Source organism: Lampetra fluviatilis, chromosome 67, assembly GCF_964198595.1.
Source record: "Lampetra fluviatilis chromosome 67, kcLamFluv1.1, whole genome shotgun sequence".
Taxonomy (NCBI): Eukaryota; Metazoa; Chordata; class Hyperoartia; order Petromyzontiformes; family Petromyzontidae; genus Lampetra; species Lampetra fluviatilis.
The window spans coordinates 3,986,219-4,005,266 of NC_136341.1; the positions used below are offsets into that span (position 1 = coordinate 3,986,219).

General features: G+C 55.0%; 2 protein-coding genes across 2 annotated transcripts in view; both read left to right on the plus strand.

The window, feature by feature from the left end:
- The window catches only part of LOC144952373 (FERM, ARHGEF and pleckstrin domain-containing protein 1-like), a 57,331-nt gene extending 41,514 nt beyond the window's left edge, over positions 1–15,817 (plus strand). Inside the window, exons 19-26 of the mRNA XM_078882763.1 lie at positions 2,952–3,041; positions 3,214–3,234; positions 4,987–5,063; positions 6,316–6,455; positions 7,323–7,426; positions 11,408–11,515; positions 13,777–13,991; positions 15,249–15,817. Of these exons, the coding sequence (XP_078738889.1) occupies positions 2,952–3,041; positions 3,214–3,234; positions 4,987–5,063; positions 6,316–6,455; positions 7,323–7,426; positions 11,408–11,515; positions 13,777–13,991; positions 15,249–15,318 (825 nt within the window). The 3' untranslated portion in view covers positions 15,319–15,817. The remainder of the gene's footprint in view (positions 1–2,951; positions 3,042–3,213; positions 3,235–4,986; positions 5,064–6,315; positions 6,456–7,322; positions 7,427–11,407; positions 11,516–13,776; positions 13,992–15,248) is intronic.
- The window catches only part of LOC144952371 (uncharacterized), a 217,961-nt gene that overhangs the window by 136,528 nt on the left and 62,385 nt on the right, over positions 1–19,048 (plus strand). The window lies entirely within an intron of this gene.

Here is a 19,048-nt window from a genome sequence, read left to right on the forward strand (position 1 = left end):
TGTACACACACACACACACACGTGTACACACACACACACACACGTGTACACACACACACGTGTACACACACACACACACACGTGTACACACACACACACGTGTACACACACACACGTGTACACACACACACACGTGTACGTACACACGTGTACGTACACACGTGTACGTAAACACACGTACACACCCACGTGTACGTACACACACGTGTACACACACACACGTGTACACACACACACGTGTACACACACACACACGTGTACGTACACACACGTGTACACACACACACGTGTACACACACACACGTGTACACACACACACACACGTGTACGTACACACACGTACACACACACACACGTGTACGTACACACACGTACACACACACACACGTGTACGTACACACGTGTACACACACACACACACACGTGTACACACACACACACGTGTACGTACACACGTGTACGTACACACGTGTACACACACACACACGTGTACACACACACACACGTGTACACACACACACACACACGTGTACGTACACACACGTGTACACACGTGTACACACGTGTGTAACGGCGCAAGTAGCGCAGGAGACGTTTGACGGAGGCAACACGTGTTTGGGTACTATACGGCACGTAGCGCACCCTAACACGGGAAGGGGTAACGGCCCCTTCACCCGGTTCTATCCGAGGCGGTGTCCCTCGGCTAACGTTTCCCCGTTAGCTCCCACTACACCCCTCTAACCCAGAGCATCCTAGCAGAGGCTAACTCACCAGGCCCAGCTTCGGGTCACGTGTGACCCTCAGCCACACGAGCCTGGCCCTCACAAGGACACACACCTCTCTGCTCTGAGGCTCGCCCCTGGCTTGCCCTGCCCGGCTCTTACAAGAGCAGCGAGTCAGGGTAGTAGTCCCAGGGCCGGCTAGCTGGTACTCTTAGTAGGTGAGTGAGTGGGTGAGTGAGTAGGTGAGTGGGTGAGTGAGTGGGTGAGTGACTGAGTGGTGAGCGACTGAGTGACTGAGTGACTGAGTGACTGAGTGAGTGACTGAGTGAGTGAGTGAGCGACTGAGTGAGTGAGTGGTGAGTGACTGAGTGAGTGGTGAGTGAATGAGTGACTGAGTGAGTGGTGAGTGAGTGAGTGGTGAGTGATTGAGTGAGTGAGTGAGTGGTGAGTAACCTGTATGGTGAGTGAGTGGTGAGTGACTGAGTGGTGAGTGACTGAGTGAGTGAGTGAGTAACCTGTATGGTGAGTGAGTGGTGAGTGAGTGACTTACGTGAGTGACTGACTGAGTGAGTGAGTGGTGAGCTGGCTGGTCTTCAGTCTTCACTGGCTCTTCTGCTCCAACGACTGCCCCGAGCTCTCTCGCGCACCGCCTTATATACCCAACTTTAACGGCTTGCTACACCCCTCTACCTAATACCTCTACACATGCACCACACGTACACACACGTATATACACACACACACGTGTACACACACACACGTACTCACACAAGTACCGTACACACACACACGACACACACACGACACACACACACGTGCACACACACACACGTGTACACACACACACTTACGTACACACACACACGTACTCACACAAGTACCGTACACACACACCACACATACGTACACGCGCACACACACACGTACACGCACACACATGTACACACACACACGACACACACACGACACACACACACACGTACACACACACGTACACACACAGGACAGTCTGCCAAGCTGACCTGGGTTACCTTTGCCTCTGCTGCTGCTGCTGCTGCCTCTGCTGCTACTGCTGCTGCTACTGCTGCTGCTGCTGCCTCTGCTGCTGCTGCTGCTGCTACTACTGCTGCTGCTACTGCTGCTGCTGCCTCTGCTGCTGCTACTGCTGCTGCTACTGCTGCTGCTACTGCTGCTGCTGCTGCCTCTGCTGCTGCTGCTGCTGCTACTGCTGCTGCTACTGCTGCTACTGCTGCTGCTGCTGCCTCTGCTGCTACTGCTGCTACTGCTGCTACTGCTGCTGCTGCTGCCTCTGCTGCTGCTGCTGCTGCTACTGCTGCTGCTGCTGCTACTGCTGCTACTGCTGCTGCTGCTGCCTCTGCTGCTGCTGCTGCTGCCGCCGCCGCCGCTGCCGCCGCCGCCGCCGCCGCTGACTGCCGCCGCTGCCGCTGCCGCTGCCGCCGCTGCCTCTGCCGCCGCTGCCTCTGCCGCCGCTGCCTCTGCCGCCGTTGCCGCTGCCTCTGCCGCTGCTGCCTCTGCCGCTGCTGCCTCTGCCGCTGCTGCCTCTGCCGCTGCTGCCTCTGCCGCTGCTGCCTCTGCCGCTGCTGCCTCTGCCGCTGCTGCCTCTGCCGCTGCTGCCTCTGCCGCCGCTGCCACTGCCGCCGCCGCTGCCGCCGCTGCCGCTGCCGCCGCTGCTGCTGCCGCTGCTGCTGCTGCTGCTGCTGCCTCTGCTGCTGCTGCTGCTGCTGTTGCTGCTGCTGCTGCTGCTGCTGCTGTTGCTGTTGCTGCTGCTGCTACTGCTGCTGCTGCTGTTGCTGTTGCTGCTACTGCTGCTGCTGCCGCCGCTGCCGCCGCTGCCGCCGCTGCCGCCGCTGCCGCCGCTGCCGCCGCTGCCGCCGCTGCCGCCGCTGCCGCCGCTGCCGCCGCTGCCGCCGCTGCCGCCGCTGCCGCCGCTGCCGCCGCTGCCGCCGCTGCCGCCGCTGCCGCCGCTGCCGCCGCTGCTGCTGCTGCTGCTGCCGCTGCTGCCGCCGCTGCCGCCGCTACTGCTGCTGCTGCTGCCGCTGCCGCTGCTGCCGCTGCTGCTGCTGCTGCTGCTACTGCTGCTGCTGCTGCCTCTGCTGCTGCTGCTGCTGCTGCTGCTGCTGCTGCTGCTGCTGCTGCTGCCTCTGCTGCTGCTGCTGCTGCCGCTGCTGCTGCTGCTGTTTCCCTCCGGCGTTGTTCTTTGATGTCCAGTTCCTGGACGCCCTTGTCTACACGCGCCGGGACCTCACGGCCCACAACCAGTTCCCCGTGGCCGGGCGCATTCCCCTGCACGGCATGATCGTGAGTGCCCACTCGACGTTACCGCGACGGGGCACGGTACATCCGGCGTGCTGCTCGCTTGCTCCGCGGTGCCCCCCAGCGTGTCGCCCACTCCACGTTCACGTGACGGGACGCAGCCGCGCGTGCGGACAACTCGCGGTTGACCCTCACGTTTCATGTTGTCTCTTTGCAGCTCATCGTTTTGGAACCACCGGTAAGTGTGTGAGTGTGTGTGAGTGTGTGTGAGTGTGTGTGAGTGAGTGTGAGTGTGTGAGTGTGCGAGTGTGTGTGTGTGAGTGTGTGTGAGTGAGTGTGAGTGTGTGAGTGTGTGTGAGTGTGAGTGTGTGTGAGTGTGTGTGAGTGAGTGTGTGTGAGTGTGTGTGAGTGAGTGTGTGTGAGTGTAAGTGTGTGTACGTGTGTGTGAGTGTGGGAGTGTGTGAGTGTGTGTACGTGTGTGTGAGTGTGGGAGTCAGTGTGAGAGTGTGTGAGTGAGTGTGTATGTGAGTGTGTGAGGGTGTGAGAGTGTGTGTGTGTGTGTAAGAGTGAGAGTGAGTGTGTGTGTGTGTGAGTGAGAGTGTGAGTGAGTGTGTGTGAGTGAGTGAGTGTGTGTGGGAGTGTGTGTGAGTGAGTGTGTGTGAGTGTGTGTACGTGTGTGAGTTTGTGTGTGAGTGTGTGAGTCAGTGTGAGAGTGTGTGAGTGAGTGTGTATGTGAGTGTGTGAGGGTGTGAGAGTGTGTGTGTGTAAGAGTGAGAGTGAGAGTGTGAGTGAGAGTGTGTGTGTGAGTGAGAGTGTGTGTGTGTGTGAGTGAGAGTGTGTGTGTGTGAGTGTGAGAGAGAGTGCGTATGAGTGAGTGTGTGTGTGAGTGCGTGTGAGTGTGTGTGAGAGTGTGAGTGAGTGTGTGTGAGTGAGTGAGTGAGTGTGAGAGTGAGTGTATGAGTGAGGGTGTGTGAGTGTGTGAGTGAGTGTGTGTGTGAGAGTGTATCTGTGTGAGTGTGTGAGTATATGAGAGTGTGAGTGTGTGAGTGTGTGTGAGAGTGTGTGTGAGTGTGAGTGTATGAGTGTGTGTGCGAGTGTATGAGTGAGTGAGTGAGGGTGTGTGAGTGTATGAGTGTGTGTGTGAGTGAGTGCGTGTGAGTGTGTGTGAGTGTGTGTGTGTGTGAGAGTGTGTGTGTGTATGTGTGAGTGTGTGAGTGAGTGTGTGTGTGTGAGTGAGTGTGTGTGTGTGTGAGTGTGTATATGAGTGTGTGAGTGTATGAGTGAGTGAGAGTGTGTGAGTGTATGAGTGAGTGAGAGTGTGTGAGTGAGTGTGTGTGTGTGTGTGTATATGAGTGTGTGAGTGTATGAGTGAGTGAGAGTGTGTGAGTGAGTGTGTGTGTGTGTGTGAGTGTGTATATGAGTGTATGAGTGAGTGAGAGTGTGTGAGTGAGTGTGTGTGTGTGTGTGAGTGTGTATATGAGTGTGTGAGTGTATGAGTGAGTGAGAGTGTGTGAGTGAGTGTGTGTGTGTGTGTGAGTGTGTATATGAGTGTGTGAGTGTATGAGTGAGTGAGAGTGTGTGAGTGAGTGTGAACTGGTCCTGGGCCTCCCCAGCCTCAAACGAGTACCTGTTGTAGCGGTGTGTGCGGTAAACATCGCCACTGGGGGAGACAAAGGCGGCCGGGCGTGGTGCTGGCCACCCACCCCTCGTGTGCCTCAGTGCCGGTAGCCTTCATAGGTGCTGTTGGCTAACAGCACTTGCCCCAGCAGTCTGTAGAGGCTACACGGGGGACCTTTGTCTGTGTCTACCTTCATAGGTGCTGCTGCTGCTACTCGTTACTAACAGCACTTGCCCCAACACTCCCTTGAGGCTACACGGGGCATCTTTGTCTGTGTCTACCTTCATAGGCGCTGCTCGCTCGCCGCACTTGCCCCAACACTCCCTTGGGGCTACACGAGGGTGGGGATCTTTGTCTTTGTGTGGGCCGCAGGAGGGAGAAGGTCACGTGGCAGCCTCCAACTGCTTCACCATCTTCTCGGCTCGCAAGTCCATGGTGCTGTCTGCCAGGTCCGTCTTTGTCTCTCTCTCTGTCTCTCTGTCTCTCTCTCTGTCTCTCTCTCTCTCTCTCTGTGTCTCTCTCTCTCTCTCTCTGTCTCTCTGTCTCTCTCTCTCTCTCTCTGTCTCTCTGTCTCTCTGTCTTTCTGTCTCTCTGTCTGTCTCTCTGTCTCTCTCTCTGTCTCTCTGTCTCTCTGTCTCTCTCTCTGTCTCTCTGTCTCTCTCTGTCTCTCTGTCTCTCTGTCTCTCTGTCTCTCTCTCCTCCCGTGCCCTTAGCGGTCAATCTGGCACCGCAGCGCACGAGCGGATATCACGGAGCGGCCTCTTGAGATGCCCTTGCCGATGATGGTGATGGTGGCGATGATGGTGATGGTGGCGATGATGGTGGTGGTGCTGATGGTGATGATGATGATGATGGTGGTGCTGTTGATGGTGGCTGATGATGATGGTGGCGATGGTGATGATGGTGGCGATGGTGGTGATGATGGTGGTGCTGATGGTGGTGGTGATGGTGGCTGATGATGGTGGTGGCGATGATGATGATGATGCTCTCATCACGGTGGCTATGAGATGTTGACTACCTCGCCTGGTCTACAGGAGGTCGTGGGTTCCATCCCGACCCTGACGCCTGCTGCTGCTGCTGCTGTATATTTAGAGTTTGCGTGCCTCTCTCTCCGCGGTCGCGTGGATTTTTCTCCCGCGTCCTCCGGTTTTACCCTCCACATTTGGAAAAACGTGCGTTCACAGTGTTTGGTTGCTATTCATTTCCACACGATGATAGGCGGCTGTGTTGAATTATCATTTGTGGCCAGGTCGCTTTTGCTGGTAAATTAAGTGCTGCTACTGCTACTCGCTAACAGCACTTGCCCCAACGGCCTGCTAGAGGCTACGCGGGAGACCTTTATCTGTTTGTGTCTACAGCCTGGCCTGATCTCCCTTCTCCACGATGTTGTGTGGATGCCGGAACAGCGTGTTGGTAATTACAAGCCCATGGGCTGCACAAAAATCTATCAGCCTCCTACCGTTATTATTGAGCTGATCTGGCCCATGCCTTCCAATGACTCCAGACCAGGTGCCAGCATCATGACCAACTCGGGCATTGAAGTCACCCAACAAGATGACTCTGTCCCGAGTGGCCACTTTAGCCAGCAACCTGTGACAGGAGGTCATAGAAGGCGTCTGACTCATCGGCCTTGCCTGCATCCCTCCACGGATGTTCGCGCGCTGGACTACACGGGGCACCTCTGTCTTTGTTGCGAGGAAGTTCTCCCCAGGAGATGGAGGCTTGGCTCTCGGACCTGGACCAGGCGATTTGTAACGCCAAGAGGAGTGGTGGTGGAGGTGGTGGTGGAGGTGGTGGTGGAGGTGGTGGTGGAGGTGGTGGAGAGGGGATTGAGATGGAGAGTAGGTCCTGTTGCGAACAACATCATCATCAGACACATCGTCAACATCATCATCGTCAGACACATCGTCAACATCATCATCGTCAACACCATCAACATTATCATCATAGTGAACATCATCATCAGCAACATCGTTAACATCATCAACATCATCAATGGCGGCATCGTCAACATCATCAGCAACATCGTTAACATCATCACCAACATTGTCATCATAATAAACATCAACATCGTTAACATCGTTAACATCGTGAACATCATCAGCAACATCGTTAACACCGTTGACATCATCATCAGCAACATCATCATCATCATCATCATCGGTAACATTGTCATCATAGTAAACATCAACATCGTTAACATCATCAACATCATCGACATTATCATCATCAACAGCATCATCATCATCATCATCGTGATTAACATCAACAACATCGTTACCATCATCAACAATGTCCTCGACACAAGCAGCACCATCAACATCAGCAGCATCATCACGTGATGACGATCAGCACACGCTCGGCTAAGTTCAACATACATAACACACACGTGCTGTTGATGTGTCCGTGCGCGTGTGCACCTGTGTGTGTGTGGGGAGCGGTGGCGCAGCGGTTAGCGCTACGCTGCGCTACGAACCCGGCAACCCGGGTTCGATTCCCGCTCACCTAGGTCGACTCGGCCTCAAATGAGTACCTGTTGCGATGTGTAAACATCGCCACTGGGGAGACAAAGGCGGCCGGGCGTGGTGCTGGTAGCCACACACCCCCCTCGTGTGCCGTTCCGGCCTTCATAGGTGCTGCCCGCTATAACAGCACTTGCCCCTACGGTCTGTTGAGGCTACACGGGGGATCTTTGTCTTTGTGTGGAGGTGAACTTCCTGCCTGGACCGAGCCGCGGCCCAACTCGCTGAGCCACGTGTGCTGGCTGCGGGGTCACAGCCTCTCCCTCTGCGACAACCTCATCATGGCCAAGGTGCGTTTCCTCTCACACGCACTGCCCCGCTGCCCCGCAGAGTCAGCCGACTGCTTAGCTGCTGTGCCTACAGAGTCAGCTGACTGGCTGCCTGCTGTGTCTACAGAGTGAGCTGACTGTCTACCTGCTGTGCCTACAGAGTGAGCTGACTGTCTACCTGCTGTGCCTACAGAGTGAGCTGACTGGCTACCTGCTGTGCCTACATAGTCAGCTGACTGGCTACCTGCTGTGCCTACATAGTCAGCTGACTGGCTACCTGCTGTGCCTACAGAGTCAGCTGACTGGCTACCTGCTGTGCCTACATAGTCAGCTGACTGGCTACCTGCTGTGCCTACAGAGTCAGCTGACTGGCTACCTGCTGTGCCTACAGAGTCAGCTGACTGCTTAGCTGCTGTGCCTACAGAGTCAGCTGTCTGGCTACCTGCTGTGTCTACAGAGTCAGCTGTCTGGCTACCTGCTGTGTCTACAGAGTCAGCTGACTGGCTACCTGCTGTGTCTACAGAGTCAGCTGTCTGGCTACCTGCTGTGTCTACAGAGTCAGCTGACTGTCTACCTGCTGTGTCTACAGAGTGAGCTGACTGGCTACCTGCTGTGCCTACAGAGTCAGCTGACTGGCTACCTGCTGTGCCTACAGAGTCAGCTGACTGGCTACCTGCTGTGCCTACAGAGTCAGCTGTCTGGCTACCTGCTGTGTCTACAGAGTCAGCTGACTGGCTACCTGCTGTGCCTACAGAGTCAGCTGTCTGGCTACCTGCTGTGTCTACAGAGTGAGCTGACTGGCTACCTGCTGTGTCTACAGAGTCAGCTGACTGTCTACCTGCTGTGTCTACAGAGTCAGCTGACTGGCTACCTGCTGTGTCTACAGAGTGAGCTGACTGGCTACCTGCTGTGTCTACAGAGTCAGCTGACTGGCTACCTGCTGTGCCTACAGAGTCAGCTGACTGGCTACCTGCTGTGCCTACAGAGTCAGCTGACTGGCTACCTGCTGTGCCTACAGTCAGCTGACTGGCTACCTGCTGTGCCTACAGAGTCAGCTGACTGTCTACCTGCTGTGCCTACAGAGTCAGCTGTCTGTCTGCCTGCTGTGTCTACAGAGTCAGCTGACTGGCTACCTGCTGTGCCTACAGAGTCAGCTGACTGGCTACCTGCTGTGCCTACAGTCAGCTGACTGGCTACCTGCTGTGCCTACAGAGTCAGCTGACTGTCTACCTGCTGTGCCTACAGAGTCAGCTGACTGGCTACCTGCTGTGCCTACAGAGTCAGCTGTCTGGCTACCTGCTGTGTCTACAGAGTCAGCTGACTGGCTACCTGCTGTGCCTACATAGTCAGCTGACTGGCTACCTGCTGTGTCTACAGAGTCAGCTGACTGGCTACCTGCTGTGTCTACAGAGTCAGCTGTCTGGCTACCTGCTGTGTCTACAGAGTCAGCTGTCTGTCTACCTGCTGTGCCTACAGAGTCAGCTGACTGGCTACCTGCTGTGTCTACAGAGTCAGCTGACTGGCTACCTGCTGTGCCTACAGAGTCAGCTGACTGGCTACCTGCTGTGCCTACAGAGTCAGCTGACTGGCTACCTGCTGTGCCTACAGAGTCAGCTGACTGGCTACCTGCTGTGCCTACAGAGTCAGCTGACTGGCTACCTGCTGTGTCTACAGAGTCAGCTGACTGGCTACCTGCTGTGCCTACAGAGTCAGCTGACTGGCTACCTGCTGTGCCTACAGAGTCAACTGACTGGCTACCTGCTGTGCCTACAGAGTCAGCTGACTGACTACCTGCTGTGCCTACAGAGTCAGCTGACTGGCTACCTGCTGTGCCTACAGAGTCAGCTGTCTGTCTACCTGCTGTGTCTACAGAGTCAGCTGACTGGCTACCTGCTGTGTCTACAGAGTCAGCTGACTGGCTACCTGCTGTGCCTACAGAGTCAGCTGACTGGCTACCTGCTGTGTCTACAGAGTCAGCTGACTGGCTACCTGCTGTGCCTACAGAGTCAGCTGACTGGCTACCTGCTGTGTCTACAGAGTGAGCTGACTGGCTACCTGCTGTGTCTACAGAGTCAGCTGACTGTCTACCTGCTGTGTCTACAGAGTCAGCTGACTGGCTACCTGCTGTGCCTACAGAGTCAGCTGCCTGCTGTGTCTACAGAGTCAGCTGACTGGCTGCCTGCTGTGTCTACAGAGTCAGCTGACTGGCTACCTGCTGTGCCTACAGAGTCAGCTGCCTGCTGTGCCTACAGAGTCAGCTGACTGGCTACTTGCTGTGTCTACAGAGTCAGCTGCCTGCTGTGTCTACAGAGTCAGCTGACTGGCTGCCTGCTGTGTCTACAGAGTCAGCTGCCTGCTGTGTCTACAGAGTCAGCTGTCTGGCTACCTGCTGTGTCTACAGAGTCAGCTGACTGGCTACCTGCTGTGCCTACAGAGTCAGCTGACTGGCTACCTGCTGTGTCTACAGAGTCAGCTGCCTGCTGTGTCTACAGAGTCAGCTGACTGGCTACCTGCTGTGTCTACAGAGTCAGCTGACTGGCTACCTGCTGTGCCTACAGAGTCAGCTGCCTGCTGTGTCTACAGAGTGAGCTGACTGGCTGCCTGCTGTGCCTACAGAGTCAGCTGACTGGCTACCTGCTGTGCCTACAGAGTCAGCTGACTGGCTACCTGCTGTGCCTACAGAGTCAGCTGACTGGCTACCTGCTGTGCCTACAGAGTGAGCTGACTGGCTACCTGCTGTGCCTACAGAGTCAGCTGACTGGCTACCTGCTGTGCCTACAGAGTCAGCTGACTGGCTACCTGCTGTGCCTACAGAGTCAGCTGTCTGTCTACCTGCTGTGCCTACAGAGTCAGCTGTCTGTCTACCTGCTGTGCCTACAGAGTCAGCTGACTGGCTACCTGCTGTGCCTACAGAGTCAGCTGACTGGCTACCTGCTGTGCCTACAGAGTCAGCTGACTGGCTACCTGCTGTGCCTACAGAGTGAGCTGACTGGCTACCTGCTGTGCCTACAGAGTCAGCTGACTGGCTACCTGCTGTGCCTACAGAGTCAGCTGTCTGTCTACCTGCTGTGCCTACAGAGTCAGCTGTCTGTCTACCTGCTGTGCCTACAGAGTCAGCTGACTGGCTACCTGCTGTGCCTACAGAGTCAGCTGACTGGCTACCTGCTGTGCCTACAGAGTCAGCTGACTGGCTACCTGCTGTGTCTACAGAGTCAGCTGACTGGCTACCTGCTGTGCCTACAGAGTCAGCTGTCTGGCTACCTGCTGTGCCTACAGAGTCAGCTGACTGTCTGCCTGCTGTGCCTACAGAGTCAGCTGACTGGCTACCTGCTGTGTCTACAGAGTCAGCTGACTGGCTACCTGCTGTGCCTACAGAGTCAGCTGACTGGCTACCTGCTGTGTCTACAGAGTCAGCTGACTGGCTACCTGCTGTGCCTACAGAGTCAGCTGACTGGCTACCTGCTGTGCCTACAGAGTCAGCTGTCTGGCTGTCTGCTGTGCCTACAGAGTCAGCTGTCTGGCTGTCTGCTGTGTCTACAGAGTCAGCTGTCTGGCTGTCTGCTGTGCCTACAGAGTCAGCTGTCTGTCTACCTGCTGTGCCTACAGAGTCAGCTGACTGGCTGCCTGCTGTGCCTACAGAGTCAGCTGTCTGTCTACCTGCTGTGCCTACAGAGTCAGCTGTCTGGCTGTCTGCTGTGCCTACAGAGTCAGCTGTCTGGCTGTCTGCTGTGTCTACAGAGTCAGCTGTCTGGCTGTCTGCTGTGCCTACAGAGTCAGCTGTCTGGCTGTCTGCTGTCCCTACAGAGTCAGCTGTCTGGCTGTCTGCTGTGTCTACAGAGTCAGCTGTCTAGCTGTCTGCTGTGCCTACAGAGTCAGCTGTCTGGCTACCTGCTGTGTCTACAGAGTCAGCTGTCTGTCTACCTGCTGTGCCTACAGAGTCAGCTGTCTGGCTGTCTGCTGTGTCTACAGAGTCAGCTGTCTGGCTGTCTGCTGTGCCTACAGAGTCAGCTGTCTGGCTACCTGCTACGCAAGTTCAAGATGAGCCGAGGTTGGCAGAAGCTTTGGGTCGTCTTCTCCAACTTCTGTCTGCACTTCTACAAGAACCATCAGGTTGGGAAACCCTCCGCCATGGCCCTGGGTGTCTCTGTGTACTTGATGATGCGTGCGCGTGTGTGTGTGCGTGCGCGTGTGTGCGTGCGTGCGTGTGTGCGTGTGCACGCATGTGTGCATGTGTGCGTGCATGTGTGCATGCGAGTGTGTGTGTGCGTGCGCGCGTGTGTGCGTGTGTGTGTGCGCGCGTGTGTGTGCGTGTGTGCGTGTGTGCGCGTGTGTGTGCACGTGTATGTGCGTGTGTGCATGCACGCGGGTGTGCGTGCGTGTGTGTGTGCGTCTGTGCGTGCGTGTGTGTGTGCGTGTGTGCGCGTGTGTGTGCACGTGTATGTGCGTGTGTGCATGCACGCGGGTGTGCGTGCGTGTGTGTGTGCGTCTGTGCGTGCGTGTGTGTGTGCGTGTGTGCGTGCGCGTGTGTGTGCGCGTGTGTGTGCGCGTGTGTGTGCGTGTGTGCATGCACGCGGGTGTGCGTGCGTGTGTGTGTGCGTCTGTGTGTGCGTGTGTGTGTGTGCATGAGGCCTGAATGGGGAGCGGTGGGTGTAGCGGTTAGCGCTACGCAGCGCTACGAACTTGGCGACCCGAGTTCGATTCCTGCTCAACTGCCAACACCGGCGGTGACGATTACCTGAACCGGCCCTGGACCTCTCCTAGGTCGACTCGGCCTCAAATGAGTGCCTGGTGCGGTGTGTAGTAAACATCGTCACTGGGGAGACAAAGGCGGCCGGGCGTGGTGCTGGCCACCCACCCCCTCGTGTGCCACAGTGTCGGTAGCCTTCATAGGTGCTGCTCACTAACAGCACTTGCCCCAGCAGTCTGTTAGAGGCTACACGGGGGACCTTTGTCTGTCTACCTTCATAGGTGATGCTGCTACCAAACAGCACTTGGCCCAACAGCGTCAGAGGCTACATTGTGCGGGGGGAACCTTTGTCTTTGTTTCGTTGTTGTTGTTGTCATTGTTGTTGTCTTTGTGTTGTTGTTGTTGTCATCGTCGTCGTTGTCTTTGTGTCGTTCTTGTTGTTGTTGTCATTGTTGTTGTTGTCATTGTTGTTGTCTTTGTTTCGTTGTTGTTGTTGTCATTGTTGTTGTCATTGTCATTGTTGTTGTTGTCATTGTTGTTGTCTTTGTTTCGTTGTTGTTGTTGTCATTGTTGTTGTCATTGTTGTCTTTGTCATTGTTGTTGTTGTCATTGTTGTTGTCTTTGTGTCGTTGTTGTTGTCATTGTTGTCTTTGTGTCGTTCTCGTTCTTGTTGTCATTGTCGTTGTCTGTGTCGTTCTTGTTGTTGTTGTCATTGTTGTTGTCATTGTTGTTGTCTTTGTGTCGTTCTTGTTGTCAGTGTTGTTGTCTTTGTGTCGTTCTTGTTGTTGTCATTGTTGTTGTCTTTGTGTCGTTTTTGTTGTTGTTGTCATTGTTGTTGTCATTGTTGTTGTCTTTGTGTCGTTCTTGTTGTCAGTGTTGTTGTCTTTGTGTCGTTCTTGTTGTTGTTGTCATTGTCGTTGTCTTTGTGTCGTTCTTGTTGTTGTCATTGTTGTTGTCTTTGTGTCGTTTTTGTTGTTGTTGTCATTGTCGTTGTCTTTGTGTCGTTCTTGTTGTTGTTGTCATTGTTGTCTTTGTGTCGTTCTTGTTGTTGTCTTTGTGTCGTTCTTGTTGTTGTTGTTGTCATTGTCGTTGTCTTTGTGTCGTTGTTGTTGTCATTGTTGTCTTTGTGTCGTTGTTGTTGTTGTCATTGTCGTTGTCTTTGTGTCGTTGTTGTTGTTGTCATTGTCGTTGTCTTTGTGTCGTTGTTGTTGTTGTCATTGTCGTTGTCTTTGTGTCGTTGTTGTTGTCATTGTCGTTGTCTTTGTGTCGTTGTCATTGTCGTTGTCTTTGTGTCGTTGTTGTTGTTGTCATTGTCGTTGTCTTTGTGTCGTTGTTGTTGTCATTGTTGTCTTTGTGTCATTGTTGTTGTCATTGTCGTTGTCTTTGTGTCATTGTTGTTGTCATTGTCGTTGTCTTTGTGTCGTTCTTGTTGTCATTGTTGTCTTTGTCATTGTTGTTGTCATTGTCGTTGTCTTTGTGTTGTTCTTGTTGTCATTGTTGTCTTTGTGTCATTGTTGTTGTCATTGTCGTTGTCTTTGTGTCGTTCTTGTTGTTGTTGTCATTGTCGTTGTCTTTGTGTCGTTGTTCTTGTTGTCATTGTTGTCTTTGTCATTGTTGTTGTCATTGTCGTTGTCTTTGTGTCGTTCTTGTTGTCATTGTTGTCTTTGTGTCGTCGTCGTCAAAGGAGGACGCCCCGCTCGCGATCCTGCCCCTGCTGGGCTACTCGGTGTCTGCGGTGGACGCCGCCGACGACGCCGCCGACGCCGCCGACGCCGGCGAGGGAGCGGTGGCGGCGCAGCGTGACGGCGAAGACGGCGGGAGATTCGACTTCGTCTTCCGCCTGCGTCTCCGTGCTCACAGCCATCTGTTCCGCGCCGAGGGGCAGTTCACCTTCCACAGGTGACGAGGCACGCGCAAAGCGCGGGGGGGGAGAGGCAGAGGTGGCCGGGTGAGGTTTCCTCAGCGGCCCGCGATCACAAACCGCTCTTTAATTTTCTTCTTAGGTTTTTTCTCTTTAATTCCGTCGAAAAAGTAACCTGCAGCGCCGCACCTATCGCCGTCGTTAGGGGAAAGAACGGTGATCAAATCTCCGACCCCCCAGGAACAGTCTTCTTCTTGGTTCTTTCGGTAAAGTCACGTAGAAGGGAAGTAATAAAATAATAAAAATAAAACATAATAAAATATTCAATGTCGATGTAAAGCTTTCGTGACTGCAGGGATTCGTCTTCTTGGTTCTTTCGGTAAAGTCACGTAGAAGGGAAGTAATAAAATAATAAAAATAAAACATAATAAAATATTCAATGTCGATGTAAAGCTTTCGTGACTGCAGGGATTCATCTTCTTGGTTCTTTCGGTAAAGTCACGTAGAAGGGAAGTAATAAAATAATAAAAATAAAACATAATAAAATATTCAATGTCGATGTAAAGCTTTCGTGACTGCAGGGATTCATCTTCTTGGTTCTTTCGGTAAAGTCACGTAGAAGGGAAGTAATAAAATAATAAAAATAAAACATCATAAAATAATTCTCACGACGTTTCGGCCACAACGCAAGCAGCCGTCTTCAGGTGAAGAATGAAACACCATCAAGCTTGGAGCGTATATTTAACCAGGAACAGGTTTGCAGATTTTCTGAGCATTTCAGCTGCAGTCATCTCGGTCAGTCGACCCGCGGCACCTGCTGGGTCTGCTCCCGTGACCTCCTGCCAGCGGGCGTTCGAAACTTCACGTGGCCTCAACGTGCACCTAGCCTGGCACAAGCGTCGTGGTGACGTCACCGCCACTTAGTGGCGAATGGCGGTTGTTGTTGTTGTATACGTGTGTAGGTGGGGAGCGGTGGTGTAGCGGTTAGCGCTACGCTGCGCTACGAACCAGGTAACCCGAGTTCGATTCCCGCTCACGGCCAACACCGGTGACGATTAACTGAACTGGTCTTGGGCCTCCTCTAGGTCGACTCAGCCTCAAATGAATACCTGGTGCGGTGTGTAAACATCGCCACTGGGGAGACAAAGGCGGCCGGGCGTGGTGCTGGCCACCCACCCCCTCGTGTGCCGTTCCGGCCTTCATAGGTGCTCGCTAACAGCACTTGCCCCTACAGTCTGTTAAGGCTATATGGGGGATCTTTGTCTTTATCTTTGTGTGTCCGTGTGTGTGTCCAGGTGGTTGGAAGTGCTGTCCATCTGCAGAGGCCCCACTCGGAGTAGTCTGTGGGACTCACCCCAAGATTGACAACCACAGCAACACCTCCACCTGAGCGGGGATCACAACGGCCGTGTCGGAGACGCTGAGACATCACAGCTGAGAGGCTGGGTTCGAGCCCTGGGTCTGGGTGTCTCTCCGTCTCTCTCAAGGGGTTCACAACGGCCGTGTCGGAGACGCTGAGACATCACAGCTGAGAGGCTGGGTTCAAACCCTGGGTCTGGGTGTCTCTCTGTCTCTCTCAAGGGGTTCACAACGGCCGTGTCGGAGACGCTGAGACATCACAGCTGAGAGGCTGGGTTCGAGCCCTGGGTCTGGGTGTCTCTCTGTCTCTCTCAAGGGGTTCACAACGGCCGTGTCGGAGACGCTGAGACATCACAGCTGAGAGGCTGGGTTCGAGCCCTGGGTCTGGGTGTCTCTCTGTCTCTCAGGGGGTTCACAATGGCCGTGTCGGAGACGCTGAGACATCACAGCTGAGAGGCTGGGTTCGAGCCCTGGGTCTGGGTGTCTCTCTGTCTCTCTCAAGGGGTTCACAACGGCCGTGTCGGAGATGCTGAGACATCACAGCTGAGAGGCTGGGTTCGAGCCCTGGGTCTGGGTGTCTCTCTGTCTCTCTCAAGGGGTTCACAACGGCCGTGTCGGAGACGCTGAGACATCACAGCTGAGAGGCTGGGTTCGAGCCCTGGGTCTGGGTGTCTCTCTGTCTCTCAGGGGGTTCACAATGGCCGTGTCGGAGACGCTGAGACATCACAGCTGAGAGGCTGGGTTCGAGCCCTGGGTCTGGGTGTCTCTCTGTCTCTCTCAAGGGGTTCACAATGGCCGTGTCGGAGACGCTGAGACATCACAGCTGAGAGGCTGGGTTCGAGCCCTGGGTCTGGGTGTCTCTCTGTCTCTCAGGGGGTTCACAATGGCCGTGTCGGAGACGCTGAGACATCACAGCTGAGAGCCTGGGTTCAAACCCTGGGTCTGGGTGTCTCTCTGTCTCTCAAGGGGTTCACAACGGCCGTGTCGGAGACATTGAGACATCACAGCTGAGAGGCTGGGTTCGAGCCCTGGGTCTGGGTGTCTCTCTGTCTCTCAGGGGGTTCACAATGGCCGTGTCGGAGACGCTGAGACATCACAGCTGAGAGGCTGGGTTCGAGCCCTGGGTCTGGGTGTCTCTCTGTCTCTCAGGGGGTTCACAATGGCCGTGTCGGAGACGCTGAGACACCACAGCTGAGAGGCTGGGTTCGAGCCCTGGGTCTGGGTGTCTCTCTGTCTCTCAGGGGGTTCACAATGGCCGTGTCGGAGACGCTGAGACATCACAGCTGAGAGGCTGGGTTCGAGCCCTGGGTCTGGGTGTCTCTCTGTCTCTCTCAAGGGGTTCACAACGGCCGTGTCGGAGACGCTGAGACATCACAGCTGAGAGGCTGGGTTCGAGCCCTGGGTCTGGGTGTCTCTCTGTCTCTCAGGGGGTTCACAATGGCCGTGTCGGAGACGCTGAGACATCACAGCTGAGAGGCTGGGTTCGAGCCCTGGGTCTGGGTGTCTCTCTGTCTCTCTCAAGGGGTTCACAATGGCCGTGTCGGAGACGCTGAGACATCACAGCTGAGAGGCTGGGTTCGAGCCCTGGGTCTGGGTGTCTCTCTGTCTCTCAGGGGGTTCACAATGGCCGTGTCGGAGACGCTGAGACATCACAGCTGAGAGCCTGGGTTCAAACCCTGGGTCTGGGTGTCTCTCTGTCTCTCAAGGGGTTCACAACGGCCGTGTCGGAGACATTGAGACATCACAGCTGAGAGGCTGGGTTCGAGCCCTGGGTCTGGGTGTCTCTCTGTCTCTCAGGGGGTTCACAATGGCCGTGTCGGAGACGCTGAGACATCACAGCTGAGAGGCTGGGTTCGAGCCCTGGGTCTGGGTGTCTCTCTGTCTCTCAGGGGGTTCACAATGGCCGTGTCGGAGACGCTGAGACATCACAGCTGAGAGGCTGGGTTCGAGCCCTGGGTCTGGGTGTCTCTCTGTCTCTCAGGGGGTTCACAATGGCCGTGTCGGAGACGCTGAGACATCACAGCTGAGAGGCTGGGTTCGAGCCCTGGGTCTGGGTGTCTCTCTGTCTCTCTCAAGGGGTTCACAACGGCCGTGTCGGAGACGCTGAGACATCACAGCTGAGAGGCTGGGTTCGAGCCCTGGGTCTGGGTGTCTCTCTGTCTCTCAGGGGGTTCACAATGGCCGTGTCGGAGACGCTGAGACATCACAGCTGAGAGGCTGGGTTCGAGCCCTGGGTCTGGGTGTCTCTCTGTCTCTCAGGGGGTTCACAATGGCCGTGTCGGAGACGCTGAGACATCACAGCTGAGAGGCTGGGTTCGAGCCCTGGGTCTGGGTGTCTCTCTGTCTCTCAGGGGGTTCACAATGGCCGTGTCGGAGACGCTGAGACATCACAGCTGAGAGGCTGGGTTCGAGCCCTGGGTCTGGGTGTCTCTCTCTCTCTCTCAGGGGGTTCACAACGGCCGAGTCATCGTCATGAGTCTGGCACGACCATGATGAACCTGACATAGCGACTATGAACCCCACAGGAGGTGTGAGCCTCTCCCTCGTGATGCAGCAGGTGGCGCTACGCCTCTGAGCTCCCACACAGGGGCGCCGCGGTGGCTAGGAGATGTTGACTACCTCGCCTGGTATGCAGGAGGTCGTGGGGTCGATCTCGACTCTGACACGCTGTGGCTAGGAAATGTTGACTACCTCGCCTGGTATGCAGGAGGTCATAGGTTCTGTCCGAACCCTGACGTATATTTGTAGTTAGTGTATCTGTCTCTCATCATCATCATCACGGTGGCTAGGAGATGTTAACTACCTCGCCTGGTACGCAGGAGGTCGTGGGTTCGACCCCGACCCAGACGCCTGCTGCTGTATATTTGGAGTCTGTGTCTCTCATCATCATCATCATCAGGGTGGCTAGGAGATGTTGACTACCTCACCTGGTACACAGCAGCAGCAGGCGTCGTCAGGGTCAGAATCGAACCCACGGCCTCCTGCAGACCAGGCGAGGTAGTTAACATCTCCTAGCCACCGTGATGACGATGAGATCGAGAGATAGACGGAGATAGATGGAGAGAGGAGGATATGGTGAAGAGATGGAGTGAGCGAAAAAAAAAAATTACGAAATGATGAACGAAGCAAAGTGCCGACTACACCGAACATCTTCTTGTTTCCACTGATCGTAAAAAAAAAAGAGAGAGAGCGGTGCAGAGAGATGGAGAGAGACAGAGAGACAGAGAAAGACGGGACAGAGAGAGAGATGAGGGAGAGAGACAGAGAGACAGGGAAAGACGGAGAGACAGAGAGAGAGATGAGGGAGAGAGACAGAGAGACAGAGAAAGACGGGACAGAGAGAGAGATGAGGGAGAGAGACAGAGAGACAGGGAAAGACGGAGAGACAGAGAGAGAGATGAGGGAGAGAGACAGAGAGACAGGGAAAGACGGAGGGATAGAGACAGAGAGAGAGACAGAGAGAGACAGAGAGAGACAGAGAGACAGGGAAAGACGGAGGGACAGAAACAGAGAGAGAGATGAGGGAGAGACAGAGAGAGACAGGGAAAGACGGAGGGAGAGAGACAGGGAAAGACGGAGGGACAGAGACAGAGAGAGAGATGAGGGAGAGACAGAGAGAGACAGAGAGACAGGGAAAGACGGAGGGAGAGAGACAGAGAGAGAGATGAGGGAGAGACAGAGAGAGACAGGGAAAGACGGAGGGAGAGAGACAGGGAAAGACGGAGGGACAGAGACA